General features: G+C 37.6%; 3 protein-coding genes and 2 long non-coding RNA genes across 6 annotated transcripts in view; 2 read left to right on the top strand and 3 right to left on the bottom strand.

Annotated features, from left to right (window-relative positions):
• LOC104782555 (DEAD-box ATP-dependent RNA helicase 17-like) overlaps positions 1 to 2,737 on the bottom strand; it is a 10,969-nt gene extending 8,232 nt beyond the window's left edge. Inside the window, exons 1-10 of the mRNA XM_019245006.1 lie at positions 2,501 to 2,737; positions 2,323 to 2,395; positions 2,122 to 2,231; positions 1,880 to 2,023; positions 1,674 to 1,782; positions 1,229 to 1,584; positions 1,080 to 1,153; positions 681 to 988; positions 330 to 576; positions 17 to 236 (exon numbers count right to left, since the gene is read on the bottom strand). Coding sequence (XP_019100551.1) covers positions 17 to 236; positions 330 to 576; positions 681 to 988; positions 1,080 to 1,153; positions 1,229 to 1,584; positions 1,674 to 1,782; positions 1,880 to 2,023; positions 2,122 to 2,231; positions 2,323 to 2,395; positions 2,501 to 2,642 — 1,783 coding nt within the window. The 5' untranslated portion in view covers positions 2,643 to 2,737. The remainder of the gene's footprint in view (positions 1 to 16; positions 237 to 329; positions 577 to 680; positions 989 to 1,079; positions 1,154 to 1,228; positions 1,585 to 1,673; positions 1,783 to 1,879; positions 2,024 to 2,121; positions 2,232 to 2,322; positions 2,396 to 2,500) is intronic.
• Positions 2,982 to 5,440, bottom strand: LOC104782557 (glycerol-3-phosphate dehydrogenase [NAD(+)] 2, chloroplastic-like). Its single transcript, XM_010507521.2, has 9 exons — positions 5,076 to 5,440; positions 4,856 to 4,992; positions 4,642 to 4,747; positions 4,350 to 4,551; positions 4,156 to 4,243; positions 3,824 to 3,971; positions 3,554 to 3,703; positions 3,311 to 3,460; positions 2,982 to 3,219 (listed from the first exon to the last, which is right to left on the bottom strand). The coding sequence occupies exons 1-9, from the start codon at positions 5,340 to 5,342 to the stop codon at positions 3,205 to 3,207; spliced, it is 1,263 nt and encodes a 420-aa protein (XP_010505823.1). The 5' UTR covers positions 5,343 to 5,440; the 3' UTR covers positions 2,982 to 3,204.
• Positions 6,148 to 6,789, top strand: LOC104782553. The gene is made up of 2 exons (XR_767028.1): positions 6,148 to 6,298; positions 6,478 to 6,789. It is a non-coding gene; the product is annotated as an uncharacterized LOC104782553 (long non-coding RNA).
• LOC104782554 (two-component response regulator ARR16-like) lies at positions 6,699 to 8,081 on the bottom strand. 2 transcript variants are annotated; one of them, XM_010507517.2, is made up of 5 exons: positions 7,587 to 8,081; positions 7,404 to 7,489; positions 7,246 to 7,323; positions 7,092 to 7,165; positions 6,699 to 6,991 (listed from the first exon to the last, which is right to left on the bottom strand). In XM_010507517.2, exons 1-5 carry the CDS (start codon positions 7,747 to 7,749, stop codon positions 6,895 to 6,897), a joined length of 498 nt encoding a protein of 165 aa, XP_010505819.1. In that variant the 5' UTR covers positions 7,750 to 8,081; the 3' UTR covers positions 6,699 to 6,894. The 2 variants fall into 2 exon arrangements, with proteins under 2 accessions (XP_010505819.1, XP_010505820.1); XM_010507518.2 differs by having other exon boundaries at positions 7,092 to 7,162.
• On the top strand, positions 8,958 to 12,079 carry LOC104782552. Its single transcript, XR_767027.2, has 3 exons — positions 8,958 to 9,112; positions 9,334 to 9,400; positions 11,734 to 12,079. It is a non-coding gene; the product is annotated as an uncharacterized LOC104782552 (long non-coding RNA).

Below are 12,085 nucleotides of genomic sequence, written 5' to 3'. Positions count from 1 at the left end.
TTCTTTCTCTTCTTACCTTGTTGCCCTCTTTGGCGTTCATCTCTCTTCCTCTTCATCGATTCCTTATGATGTGATTTCCCAACTAAAGACGGTTGCTCTCTCAGAGCAAAGCTCTTGGCGACATGACCCAAGTGAAGCTTCTTCACCACAAAAATGCTTTTGAGCTCTCCCTTGTGAGCTGCATATCCCCTAACCCAAGAGACAAATGCATTCTTCGCCATGTTCTTCATCTTTGGCTGTCAATCAAACAGCCACAAAAAAGGAGAGGTTTTTACCACCATAGTATAAATCAATCACAGCGAGAGGGAACACACTCAAGAGAAACGTACCTCGGCGTAAGTAACGGATTCAAGAGCTCTCTGCAGTGATATGACCCACGGATGTGATTCCAGGGATATGACTTTTTTGATTCGGGGCATATTGCCGGGTATGGGAAATTTATCAAGTACTTTAAGAAGAGGGTACTCTGTAAGTGATGCACCATGTTTCTTAAGCTCCTTAAGATAGTCTATTTCAATCGGCTGTAGAAATAACAAAGCTTCTCCTTTTTCACCAATACGAGCTGTTCTTCCCACTCTGCAACCATGAATCATAACATAAACACACAAGCTCAGAAAATTCAAGGTACTATATATATTAAGGTAGAAACGTCAAGTGCTTTGTGGGATTCCAGAATTTACCTATGCACATACTCGGTAGCTTCTCCGGGACAGTCATATTGTATAATACATCTTACTTTTGGGAAATCCAAGCCTCTAGCAGCAACATCTGTACTCAAGAGAAGAGCCTGTTTCTCTGTTTTAAAGGTCGCAAACGCAGATCTTCTATCATCCTGCTCCATACTTCCATGTAACCGAAACGTTTTGCACTTAAGAAACAACTGTTTAGTCCCCTCCTCTTCTTTCTCAGAATTAGGTGGCCATTGGAATTCACTCAGAAGTGAGTAATGAAAATCTACAGCATCACGTGTCGAAAAAAATACGACTACCTGGAAGAACGCACAAAACCTCAATCAACCAAGTATTTAAAAACAAACAGATATGACAGGAACTCCGGATAGGAGCTTGCTTGACATTTACCTTTTGAGAAGCTTCTCTTTCAAAAAGGTTCTTGAGAACAGAAAGAAGTGCCACAAGCCTTGCACCACATGGCACTGCATATAATAGATAATTGTATCAAACTAAAAGCACAGAACAATATAAAGAGATTCGAGTGGAGATAATTGTACCTCTAACATATTTCTGCACTAGCTGTGAAGGTATGCCATAGTCCTCAGATGAAGGGTTTACGGATTTGTTTACATGAATTACCATATCATCCGCATCAGAGTCAGGAGAGGCAGGGGACTCTACAGATAGATTTTGTTGCAATTTGCTGTTGTCAAGACCAATCATTACCGGATCATCCAAACTAAGCTTTGCAAGGTCGTTAACTTTTTCATTCAATGTTGCTGACAATAACAAGTTCTGCTTCTGAACTCCTTTAGGAACAATATCATCCTCCTCCTCTCCTTCCTCGTTTTGCCCTGAACCTAGAAGCTTAATTATCTGTTCTATCTCCTTCCCATAACCTAATTCAAGAATGCTGCCATAATTCAAAGGAAGAATTAAACAAAGGAAGCACATGATCAAGAAAGAAGATATTAACTTTCATGGTACAGCCTTTATTTATACCAATCAGCTTCATCAAAGATGACCCAACGCAGGTTTTTGTGCACAAATGAAGCTGTGTTCTTCAAATGGTCAAGAAGGCGTCCAGGAGTTGCAATTAGAATGGATATCCCTGAAATAAAAAAACGATTAGTCCGGATTCAAAGTGATCAATCTCACTTCTCACATATAGAACTGAACATGCAAAATGGAAGAAAATATAGCACTACCTTTCCTTAACCTAGCCTTTTCTTTAGCCTTTTTCTCTCCTCCCATCACATAGCCAGGGACAATCCAATGAAACCGATGAAGCAGCTTCTCCAAAGTTTCATACACCTGAAGGCACAGTTCCCGTGTGGGAACAATCACCAAAGCTGCCACATACAAAGTCCAAAGCATCAAAATCATCACTTTACATCTCAACGAATTCTAAAATTCTACCTAGAACAACAAGTCAGGGTCAGGTACATACCAAAAGTTCCATGAGAACGATCAACCTTGGGAGAATAACCCTGCAAGTGATGAATGAGTGGTGCCAAATACGCTATAGTCTTTCCAGTACCGGTTGCAGCATTAACAAGTCTATACATTTATATATCCCCAAGTTAAAGGAAACAAACCACACATTCAAATTCACACAAAAAGTGAATAGATATTAGTAGAAAAAGGATACACATCTCGACCAGAGAGAATAACAGGAATTGCTTGAGCTTGTACAAGTGTAGGAGCTTCAAAACCCATCCTTTCTATATATATTGACACGGAAAAAAAAACAACATTAAAACTTAGAAATTATGTTCACTGTACAATAAACAGAGGATGCCAAATACAGGCAGAGGTAAAGAGAGAACCTTGGAGCTGGTCGGAGAGCTTGGGATCTAATCCAAGGGAAGAGAACGAACATGAAGCGAACAGACCGCTCTTTGCTTTGCTTCCATCTTTAGCTTCTTGCTTTGATTCTCTTGCGGATTGTTGGGTTCTCTTCTTCATCATCTTCTTTTTCAACGAAACAAACGAGTTCTCTGTTTCTTTCCCTCCGTCTTCGAGAACTCGACGACGACGACACTGCAAATTGCAAGGGTTTTGCCTCCTATACGACACCGTTTCCGTGTGGGCCTAAATAGAACTATGGGCCTCTCAACTTTCAACCCATGATCATCACCAGAAGCATACCGAAAGAGAAAGACTTTTAATTTTTTTTAACCGGCTTTTCACGGTTCGATTTGGACTAAATCGGTACCCGAATTGGAACACCCCTAGTTAAAACCATGGCTCCGAAAGTCTCCGAAAAGACGAGTCCACTCCCAGATTCCAGAGTCCAACACTCAACAATATACTGAAACATCATTTTTTATAGACGTATGGTGAGAACTTTACACAGTTTTTGGAAAATGTTTATGAACAATTCACATTTATGAGATTTCAGGCCTAAAATCGATTACAAAACTCACTTCGAGTCATCTCTATCATTAGCTAATCCCTAAACGAATGCAAAGCTCTTGCCGCCTTAAAGCCATCTCTTCGAATATGTGGTCCTCAAAACGATTGTTCCATCTCATACTTCTTCAATCTGCAAAACCAGAAATATACAAAACATAGTTAAATTAATAACAAGAAAAGTAACAGAGTTAAAATGGGAATCTAGGAAACCAAAAATCAACCTGAGGAAGGTTCATGAGCTCAAGAACAGCCTTAGTTGGGGTCAGTTCATTATCTATTATCTTAGCTACGGCTGTCAAAACTGGAAGCTTCACGTTGTATTTCTGTGCTAATGCTATCACTGCCCCGGCAGTTGCTACACCTTCTGCAACCTGTGCAACAATTGTTATTTGATTCATGGGATTCAGATTCAACCAATCGTTTTGGTTTAAACATAAGACAAGCGACACCAATGAGTTACACACCTGATTCATAGAGCTTAGTATGTCATCTAGTGTCTCCCCTGACCCTAACCTGACTCCAACTGTTCGGTTTCTTGAAAGATTTACAAAACACGTGAGCATTATGTCCCCAGTTCCTGATAAACCAGTTATGGTTGTTGGCTTTGCACCCATCTTCACACATACATGACGGAGGAATGCAATAAACTCAGGATTTAGTAATCATCGTGGTGAGTTTCTTGGATATAGACCACTATCTATGAAGCTATCATACGCACTCTTTAAATTTACTACCTTAGTGGCTAACCATCTTATCTCTGAACAACCTTGGGATACAAGAGCTGCCATAGAGTTGTTACCGAGATTCATTCCATCAACAATTCCTGCAGCTATTGCTAGAACATTCTTCAGGGCACCGGCAATTTCCACTCCTGTAACATCACTGAAATGATCAGAGGTTACAAGCTGAGTGCACAAAACTCCCTCGAAGAATTAAAAAGTCAACCATTAGACCACAATCACTAACACCAGACATACACAAGATATGCATAAACTATCAAGCAGGGAGGCAAATGCATCCAGAAATCATTTAAACCAATTGAAGTCTGGTTTTAAAATGTCTGTACCTGGAAGTATTTATTCTCAAGTAACTCGAAGCTAGAAGCTGCTGAACAGAATTGGCCAATTTCTTATCTTTCGAGGCAACCACCATTGCTGCGAGCAAAAAATATACCAAAAAGGAAAAATTTCACAGCATTCAGCAACAGAAATAATATATAACACTATTTGAATATAAACGAAAGAAGAACAAGAGACAAACCCGTTGGCAAATTGTTCATCAGCTCCAGAGCAAATGAAGGGCCAGAAAGTGCAACGAAAGGTTGCCGTGGATTCTTAAGGGCAGTAGGAATGATCTGAGACATCATCCTAAGAGTATTAAGCTCCAGACCTTTACTAAGAGATATAATAGGCAATCCTGGATCAACATACTCGGAGATTCCCTCAAGAAACGATGAGCTGAACTGCGACAAACAAACCGCATTAATCAGCAGAACATACAAAGCAGATCAACCAAAATACCAAAAAAACAAAAACTCAAATCGGATTTAAACCTGCACAGGTACAGCATGTAGACAGTAATCAGCATCAAGCAATGCAGCTTTGGCATCAGTTGTGGCAATCACATTCTCAGGTAACTTGTGCTCAGGGAAGTACTTACTGGTAAATGGTAATGGTAACAAAACACAATTCGAACAAAATCAACATTAAATCTCACTGTAAATCATTATGAATCGTGTTCGGATAAAATCAAACGCTGTAAAGTACCAATTGTGGTGGTTCTCGTTGATAGATTGGCAAACAAAAGAGTCACGCACAAGCATATTAACCTCTAATCCCTCTTTCCTTTTAGCTACATGAGCAGCCATTGCAGTACCAAACGAACCTCCACCAAGAACAACAACCTACAAAAAATCCCCCAGATTCTTTTCAAATTCTTTCAAACGCAAACGAAATTAGGAAGAAAGAGAGTAGAAGATAACGAAACCTTGCGAGTGCGCTCAAGAACATCGGTTTTGGCTTTAGCGCGCCAAGAACGAGACCATCGAACCAACTTCTCCCACGCGATACGAACGACTTTGCGCTGGTCACGGCTCGTATTGATGATATCAGGAGGGCCAGTGATGGAGTCAGCTTCGGGGATTACATTTGGAGAAGAAACGCAGCGGACGGAGTTAGAGCTGTGTTTAAGAAGCGGTGGATGCTTGCCGGAGAAGTGGAGGTCTAAGCATGCAGGTTGTACCGAAGCCGCCATATTCGCAAGAGACTTGGAGAAGAAGAAGACCCAAAACCAAATCGGAAAAAGATTGAGAGAGCCAAAGAGCGACCGAGAGAGAAGAGAGAGAGAGAGACTGAACAAGAATCTCTTTGTTCGTCCTTTACAGTTATTCTCGGCCCGTATCTATATACTACGTTGGGCCTTTTATCTCATTTGGGCCTTTTATTAAAACGCTCTAGCCTTCAGTCGTTTTAACGGGTTATGGTTATGTTTAGTATTATTTCTTTCAAATTCAGCTTTGTGTTTTAGATACTTTAAACTTAAGTTCAAAGTAGGAGTTGGTCAGCTTGTAGGTAAGAATTGTTTGGTGTAATTCATATGAGATCTTAAAGTACAACACCCTCACAGTCACTACCACTTCAAAATATCAAAACCAAGTTAGGTAAGATTTTGGTGGGATACATTATCCAAATTTGATTATACGTATCAAACGCTCAATCGGCTCCGCTAATTCCCCACTTTTCTTGGACAGATTTATTGAAATTTGATAACGTGTACCATATCTACGTAGAGAATATTAATAGCATATAATGGTTTGTTTATAGTATACTACTAGAAATCGTGCGGTACATACACAAATCCAAAAAGAGCAAGAAACAAGAATAACATCATGCACGTAACTCATAAGCAAAAATAAAATAAAACAACTAAATAGTCTTGGTAATGGTATGATAGAACTGAGACAAATGAAACGACACGTGTTAATGATGTTGAAAGCTTCAATTGATACGTACAATACAAGTCTCCTAAAGGGATATTCTTGATCTTGAGGCGACTATTTCTCCCTTAGACTTTCAACTTCTTTCTCTTTGTCTCCGAGAAGAAAAGAGGTTCATCGTCTTATGATATCTTCTCTTATCCTTTAATAATCTTCTAATTTGTCTTTCTAATAACAACAGGCCATTCACAAGATTCCGGTGAATAATCCCTAGGTAAGGGAAAACATAAGTCTTTTTTTTTATAGGAATCACGTCGGTAATTCAAATGAGAGATTCTTTGCATTTTAATTAGTAGTCTCGTATTCGGAATTTTGTGTCCTGTTACAAATTGAGATCTAAACCTTTCTTGGTGCACAAGATTAATTCACCAGGTTTTTTCTTCTTCTCTTCAGGCAGGAACGATGTCAATCTTGTGCAACAATGGCAGAAAAAGAGACCAGAGAAGACGAAAAGAGAAAGAAACAACGATAGAAGAGACTCATCAATGTTGTTGTTGTTGCCTATGGCCTCAATTTTCAATGGTTAGAGGAATAAAGAGATGTCTCTTCCTCTCATGTTATCCATTTATTCGCTGTTTAGGGTTGGAAGAGAGAAGGCATCGTCATCATCTTCATTACCAAAACCATTTCCTATGATAAATTTGTGTGTATTCGTATATAAGCTTGAGATTACTATAAGCATATATATATGAAAACATTTCTTGATTTCTAGGAAAAAAAAAAAACTTGTAACATAATTCAAAACAAGGATCAAGACAAAATAAATGTTTTGTTAGCTAGGGGCTACATTTTAATCTCTCTCATGGTTAGCTAGATTCTGCAGTTCATGAGATGACATTTAAGTTTCTCAACATCAGACAGTTTCAGAGGCTTCTGCATAAACATTTGAGCTCCACTCGCTAAACATCTGCGTTTTTAAAGAACAAAAACAGACCACAAGACATTGATCTTAAGTTATTACTTCCATACAGTAAACAAGGTCTTAATCAGATATCAGTTGTTCTTACTTGTTGATGCGAGTAGGAATATTCTCTGAAGACATAATCACAACAGGGACCTCTTTCAGATTTGATGACTCCTGCTACAGAGACACAGATTGAATTTAACCGATAAGTTCTATGGATTTTGATTCCAATAAAGCTGTTAGATATAAATGTTTACCTTCACTTTCTTGAGTAGCTCGAAACCTGTCATCCCCGGCATACAGTAATCTGTAATGATTAGATTCACCTTCAAATCCTGGATAAATCGAACACATATTGAGTTATTTTCCATAGACCATGATATATCAATCAAATATGCCCTGAGATAGATCTTACGTTGTTGGTCAATGCATCTATATGCTGATTTTGATCTCCCAAACCCAAATACTCCAATGCTCTAAGCGCATTCTCTGCTGTTGTCACTGCAAAAAATCCACCATTTTATAAACAACTAATGAATACAAATGGAAACATAACGAATCAGAAAAAAATCAAAAGGTAAAAAAAAAGAGATGAAACCTTTGCAAGAAGAGATCTTGAGCAACCTCTCTACGAGTTTACGGTCAATGAGATTATCATCCACAGCTAAAACATGAAGCTCTCTATCATCATGGCCATGATGGTGATGATGATCAAAAGCCACCTCCATTAACGACGAACAAGAATCTCCTGAACTGTTCATCTCTCTCCTTTTGTTCCTTAGATGTCAAGTAACTACTGATAAAGAAAACAACTTCACAATAAGCGAAGGACTGACTCGAGCATTAATACAAAGACCTCGCAGCAGACATAGCTTTAAATTCCCTCACCACCTCTCAATAAAAAAATAATAAATTAAAAAAAAAAAACAAAAAAAAAAAGACAAAACACATACAATGAAGAAAGAAAGTGACAGACTCAGAAGTGTCTGTATGTATGAGTCATGTGAATCTGGGTGATGGTATTTATGATTTTTGGTGGGTGAAGAATATTTTTTCAATTATTAAAAAAGAAAAAAACATAGAGCATGGGGAAGAGATTGCATCAAAGAATAAGTATCACGGATATTTCGTGATATCTTAATTTTAGGGGTTTTTAGTTTCAGTACCAGTCGTTATAGATAAAAAGTTTCTGTATACTTGTCTTTTTGTATTGTGTTACTTGTTACGACATGTTCTTCAAATCGTGTGGGGTTTCTTTTGGACCACTTTTAAATATACAAAAATTGTAGATGCATAGAACTGAAAAAATATGATTTATTCGGTAACAATCCCCCTATGATATACCAAGAAACTGATTTGATATGATTTGGAATCCAAAAAGATTATAATTTTCTTCTTTTTGTTTGGGGACAAAGTATAAAGATTTTGCTATGGAGAGGACTGATTCTTTGAGAAACTGAATAAAGAAACATATGTGTCCAGTGACAGTCGTACGGATCTCTTCTCAGGATCTTCTTATATCAAAATTTGATAAGATACATAAATCTTGTAGATATAATACAACTTTTTAATTATCATTTTTCCTCAGTTTTTTTGGGGTTCACATCTTTGGAATAAATTGGAAAAAGGAAACTTTAATAATGATTTTTTGTCGAAAGAGGACCACCAATCTCTTATAGAGATCCTCATGGCCCATGTCTAAAGATTCTTTTTTTCTTTCTTTCCTTTTATCCCTCTTCTTAACTTGTAAAGATCATCATCATCTAAGGCTATCTTTATCAGTAAAACATGTTGGATGTTCTAAAGCTTTTTTAAAATAAAAATATTGTAAAAGTGGACTTAGAACATGTTGTTGTAACTGTTTTTGGTCCAGTTCTAGTGTGACGTGGCATACTCTGATTGGAAACAATTTTTTATAACCGAGAGAACTTTTCATTTTTCATTTTGTTCGATATCGTGGCTGCTAGGGTTTTCTTGTTTCTCTCCCAAACGGCGATAGCTTCCTGGTCACCATCTTCTCCGATTAAGGTGTGTTTTCCGGCCATTAAAACACCAAAATCGAGATCTCCTCGTGTCCTCTGTCTCCTCTGTCTCGCAAATCTCATCTTCGGCGATATAGACAAGGTAGTCCTTTCATGTCCTCTGTTCTTTATTGTTTCATCGATTTAGGGTCTTGAAATCTCTGAATTAGGTTTCGATTTAGTATCATGTTATAGAGTTTCGTCTTATCTGATTAATCAATATAGGATTTGTATGAGTGAATTTTGAGTGTCGTGTATTGTATTTGAAATCAACCTTACGCTGATGAACATTAATCGATTTTGCTTTGTTTCTGAGGATTGTAGGTGAGGTTAACCAGGACAAATTAAATCGGATAACCATAAACAAACCTGCATTTACTTTTAGTAAAAGGTAAGTCACACTCACTATATGTAATGCAAGGTTGGACCAGCTTGGTTTCCTGATTTGAGTGGTGTTGTGGTTAGTGTAGTAAGTGGTTATTCACATATTTTATGTGATTGTAGTTGCTTGTAAAGTGTTGTTTGATTGTATAGTGAGTTTTGCAGTCTTGAGTTGTGATGGTCTCGGATGGTTGATTGGTTTATCTCTTGTATAATATGTTTGAGTGGTTTGTGTAGTAGTGTAGTAAGTGGTTATTCACAGATTTTAGGTGATTGTAGTTGCTTGTACAGTGTTGTTTGCTTGTATAGTGAGTTTCTCAGAGTTTAGTTGTGATGGTCTCGGATGGTTAATTGGTTTATCTCTTGTATAATATGTTTGAGTGGTTTTAGTCATGTTCTCGGCTAATAGGAGACTAAACTTTAAAAACTGAGTTCAATGCATTAACACTCAATGACCTTTATTTACTTCTGATTTGACTAAAGTAGGTAATGGTTATTTACAATTAAAAGTCTGTAACAACACCAAACTTTGAATTTAATGATCTTCTTAACTTCTCTATATTAACCAATCTTATTTCCTTCTTTCTTACCAATCTCTAAGAACTTTCCAATAATCTCTCTTCCTCACCTTCTTCCGTGTTAAATCTGATTGCTATAGAATCAAATAATACTCCTAATAGTCAGTCTCAATCCTACANTGGTTTATCTCTTGTATAATATGTTTGAGTGGTTTGTGTAGTAGTGTAGTAAGTGGTTATTCACAGATTTTAGGTGATTGTAGTTGCTTGTAAAGTGTTGTTTGCTTGTATAGTGAGTTTCTTAGACTTTGGTTGTGATGGTCTCAGATGGTTAATTGGTTTATCTCTTGTATAATATGTTTGAGTGGTTTTAGTCATGTTCTCGGCTAATAGGAGACTAAACTTTAAAAACTGAGTTCAATGCATTAACACTCAATGACCTTTATTTACTTCTGATTTGACTGAAGTAGGTAATGGTTATTTACAATTAAAAGTCTGTAACAACACCAAACTTTGAATTTAATGATCTTCTTAACTTCTCTATATTAACCAATCTTATTTCCTTCTTTCTTACCAATCTCTAAGAACTTTCCAATAATCTCTCTTCCTCACCTTCTTCCGTGTTAAATCTGATTGCTATAGAATCAAATAATACTCCTAATAGTCAGTCTCAATCCTACATTAGCCTTCTTAACTTCCCATATGACAGCTTTGCTCCCAATGTAAACATTGGTTCCTCTCAAATCCCTTCTTTTAGTTCACAAACTAGTTCACAGTCGAGTCAACCTCCTAGTTAACCAGAAGAGACAGCAGAACAGCGTAGGGAGAGAAGGATATGGTCCACACAAGATGACTTAGTCCTAATAAGTGGCTGGTTAAACACATCGAAGGATGCAATAGTTGGGAATGACCAACCGTTTGGGTCCTTTTGGAAGCGTATTGGTGACTATTATGCATCAAGTGATCATGTACTTGGTGGTGGTGAACCAAGGCGCCCTGACCATTGTAGACAAAGATGGCAAAAAATCAGCAAGGAAGTGAGCAGGTTCTGTGGAGCTTATGCATAATCAAAGGGTGAGAAAGCTAGTGGCATGAATGATTTGGATATTCTGTAGAATGCTCACCAAATCTACACTAAGCTGTACAAGAGTAAGTTTGGTTTTGAGTATGCTTGGAATGTGCTCCGCTATGAACAGAAATGGATTAATCTGGAGGCTATGAACCTCACTCCAAAGACAACCAGTTCTAACAAAAGAAAAGCCGATGATGCTGCACCATCTTCAGGGTCTGTTGTGGGTGAGCACGAGAGCAGGCCTGCTGGCATAAAGGCAATGAAAAAATTAAGGAACAAAGGTAAAGAGAAGGCTGCACCATCTGCAGAGTTTAGTCACATGTGGGAAATAAAAAAAAAGGATTTAGAGGGCATGAAAGAACTTCAAAAGATGTCCATTCTTGACACTCTCATTGCCAAGAAAGAAACTCTAGATGAAATGAAAAAGCTCTAAAGAAGAAGCTAATGGTTGAACTGTTTTAACTTAGATGAAACAGACGATGACATGTTTGTTGTAGTATGTTTGTCTTATGTTTATGTTTGTTTTAACTCTAGTTTATGTTTGTTTTAAGTATGTTTGTCTTATGTTTATGTTTGTTGAAACTCTAGTTTATGTTTTTAATGAATCGGCTTATGTTTGGTTTATAAATCTTTCTTTTGTTTTTGAATTCTGATTGCATTCTGATTTATTACCTGTTTCATAAGCGTTTGCAAGCCTTCACAAACTTGTTTTTGTTTTCATTTTTATACTTATCTATGTGTTTTCGGTTTCAGGTTGAAGAAGACATAGACTCTGAATACGACTATGGTATAAACAGCCCATTAGACTATAGTTCCGAAGAGGAGGAGGCTGAGACCTGTTACTATCCTCCGCAACCATCAACTGAGATTGGATTCACAAGTCTGTGGAGCCGTGAAGCTGAACCACTTCCTGATTATGAGACACAACTGATCCAGCTCAAGGACCAACTGATCCAGCTCAAGGACCAACAAAACCATTCAGATCAGAAGTTGGTGAACCTGGAGAGGCTTGTTACTGAGGCACGAGAGAAGAAACCATTGTTTCAAATGGCCCCTGAAATTGTAGTTGTTGTTTGCTTCGGTATGAGTGTTTTGCTAGTGGTAT

This window comes from Camelina sativa, chromosome 4 (genome assembly GCF_000633955.1).
Source record: "Camelina sativa cultivar DH55 chromosome 4, Cs, whole genome shotgun sequence".
Classification (NCBI taxonomy): Eukaryota; Viridiplantae; Streptophyta; class Magnoliopsida; order Brassicales; family Brassicaceae; genus Camelina; species Camelina sativa.
The sequence above is the reverse complement of the archived record's forward strand: the minus strand, read 5'-3'. Positions and strand labels throughout refer to the sequence as shown.

Excerpts from the sequence above, each read along its gene's own strand:
- LOC104782557 (XM_010507521.2), bottom strand. The coding sequence starts at position 5,342 with ATGGCGGCTTCGGTACAACCTGCATGCTTAGACCTCCACTTCTCCGGC. Across the intron at positions 4,244-4,349 it reads GATGAACAATTTGCCAACGG|CAATGGTGGTTGCCTCGAAA; the intron begins GTTTGTCTCTTG and ends TTTTGCTCGCAG. Across the intron at positions 3,704-3,823 it reads TAAGATGGTTAGCCACTAAG|ATGGGTGCAAAGCCAACAAC; the intron begins GTAGTAAATTTA and ends GTATGTGTGAAG.
- LOC104782554 (XM_010507517.2), bottom strand. The coding sequence starts at position 7,749 with ATGAACAGTTCAGGAGATTCTTGTTCGTCGTTAATGGAGGTGGCTTTT. Across the intron at positions 7,324-7,403 it reads TAGATGCATTGACCAACAAC|GATTTGAAGGTGAATCTAAT; the intron begins GTAAGATCTATC and ends CGATTTATCCAG. Across the intron at positions 7,166-7,245 it reads AGCTACTCAAGAAAGTGAAG|CAGGAGTCATCAAATCTGAA; the intron begins GTAAACATTTAT and ends GTGTCTCTGTAG.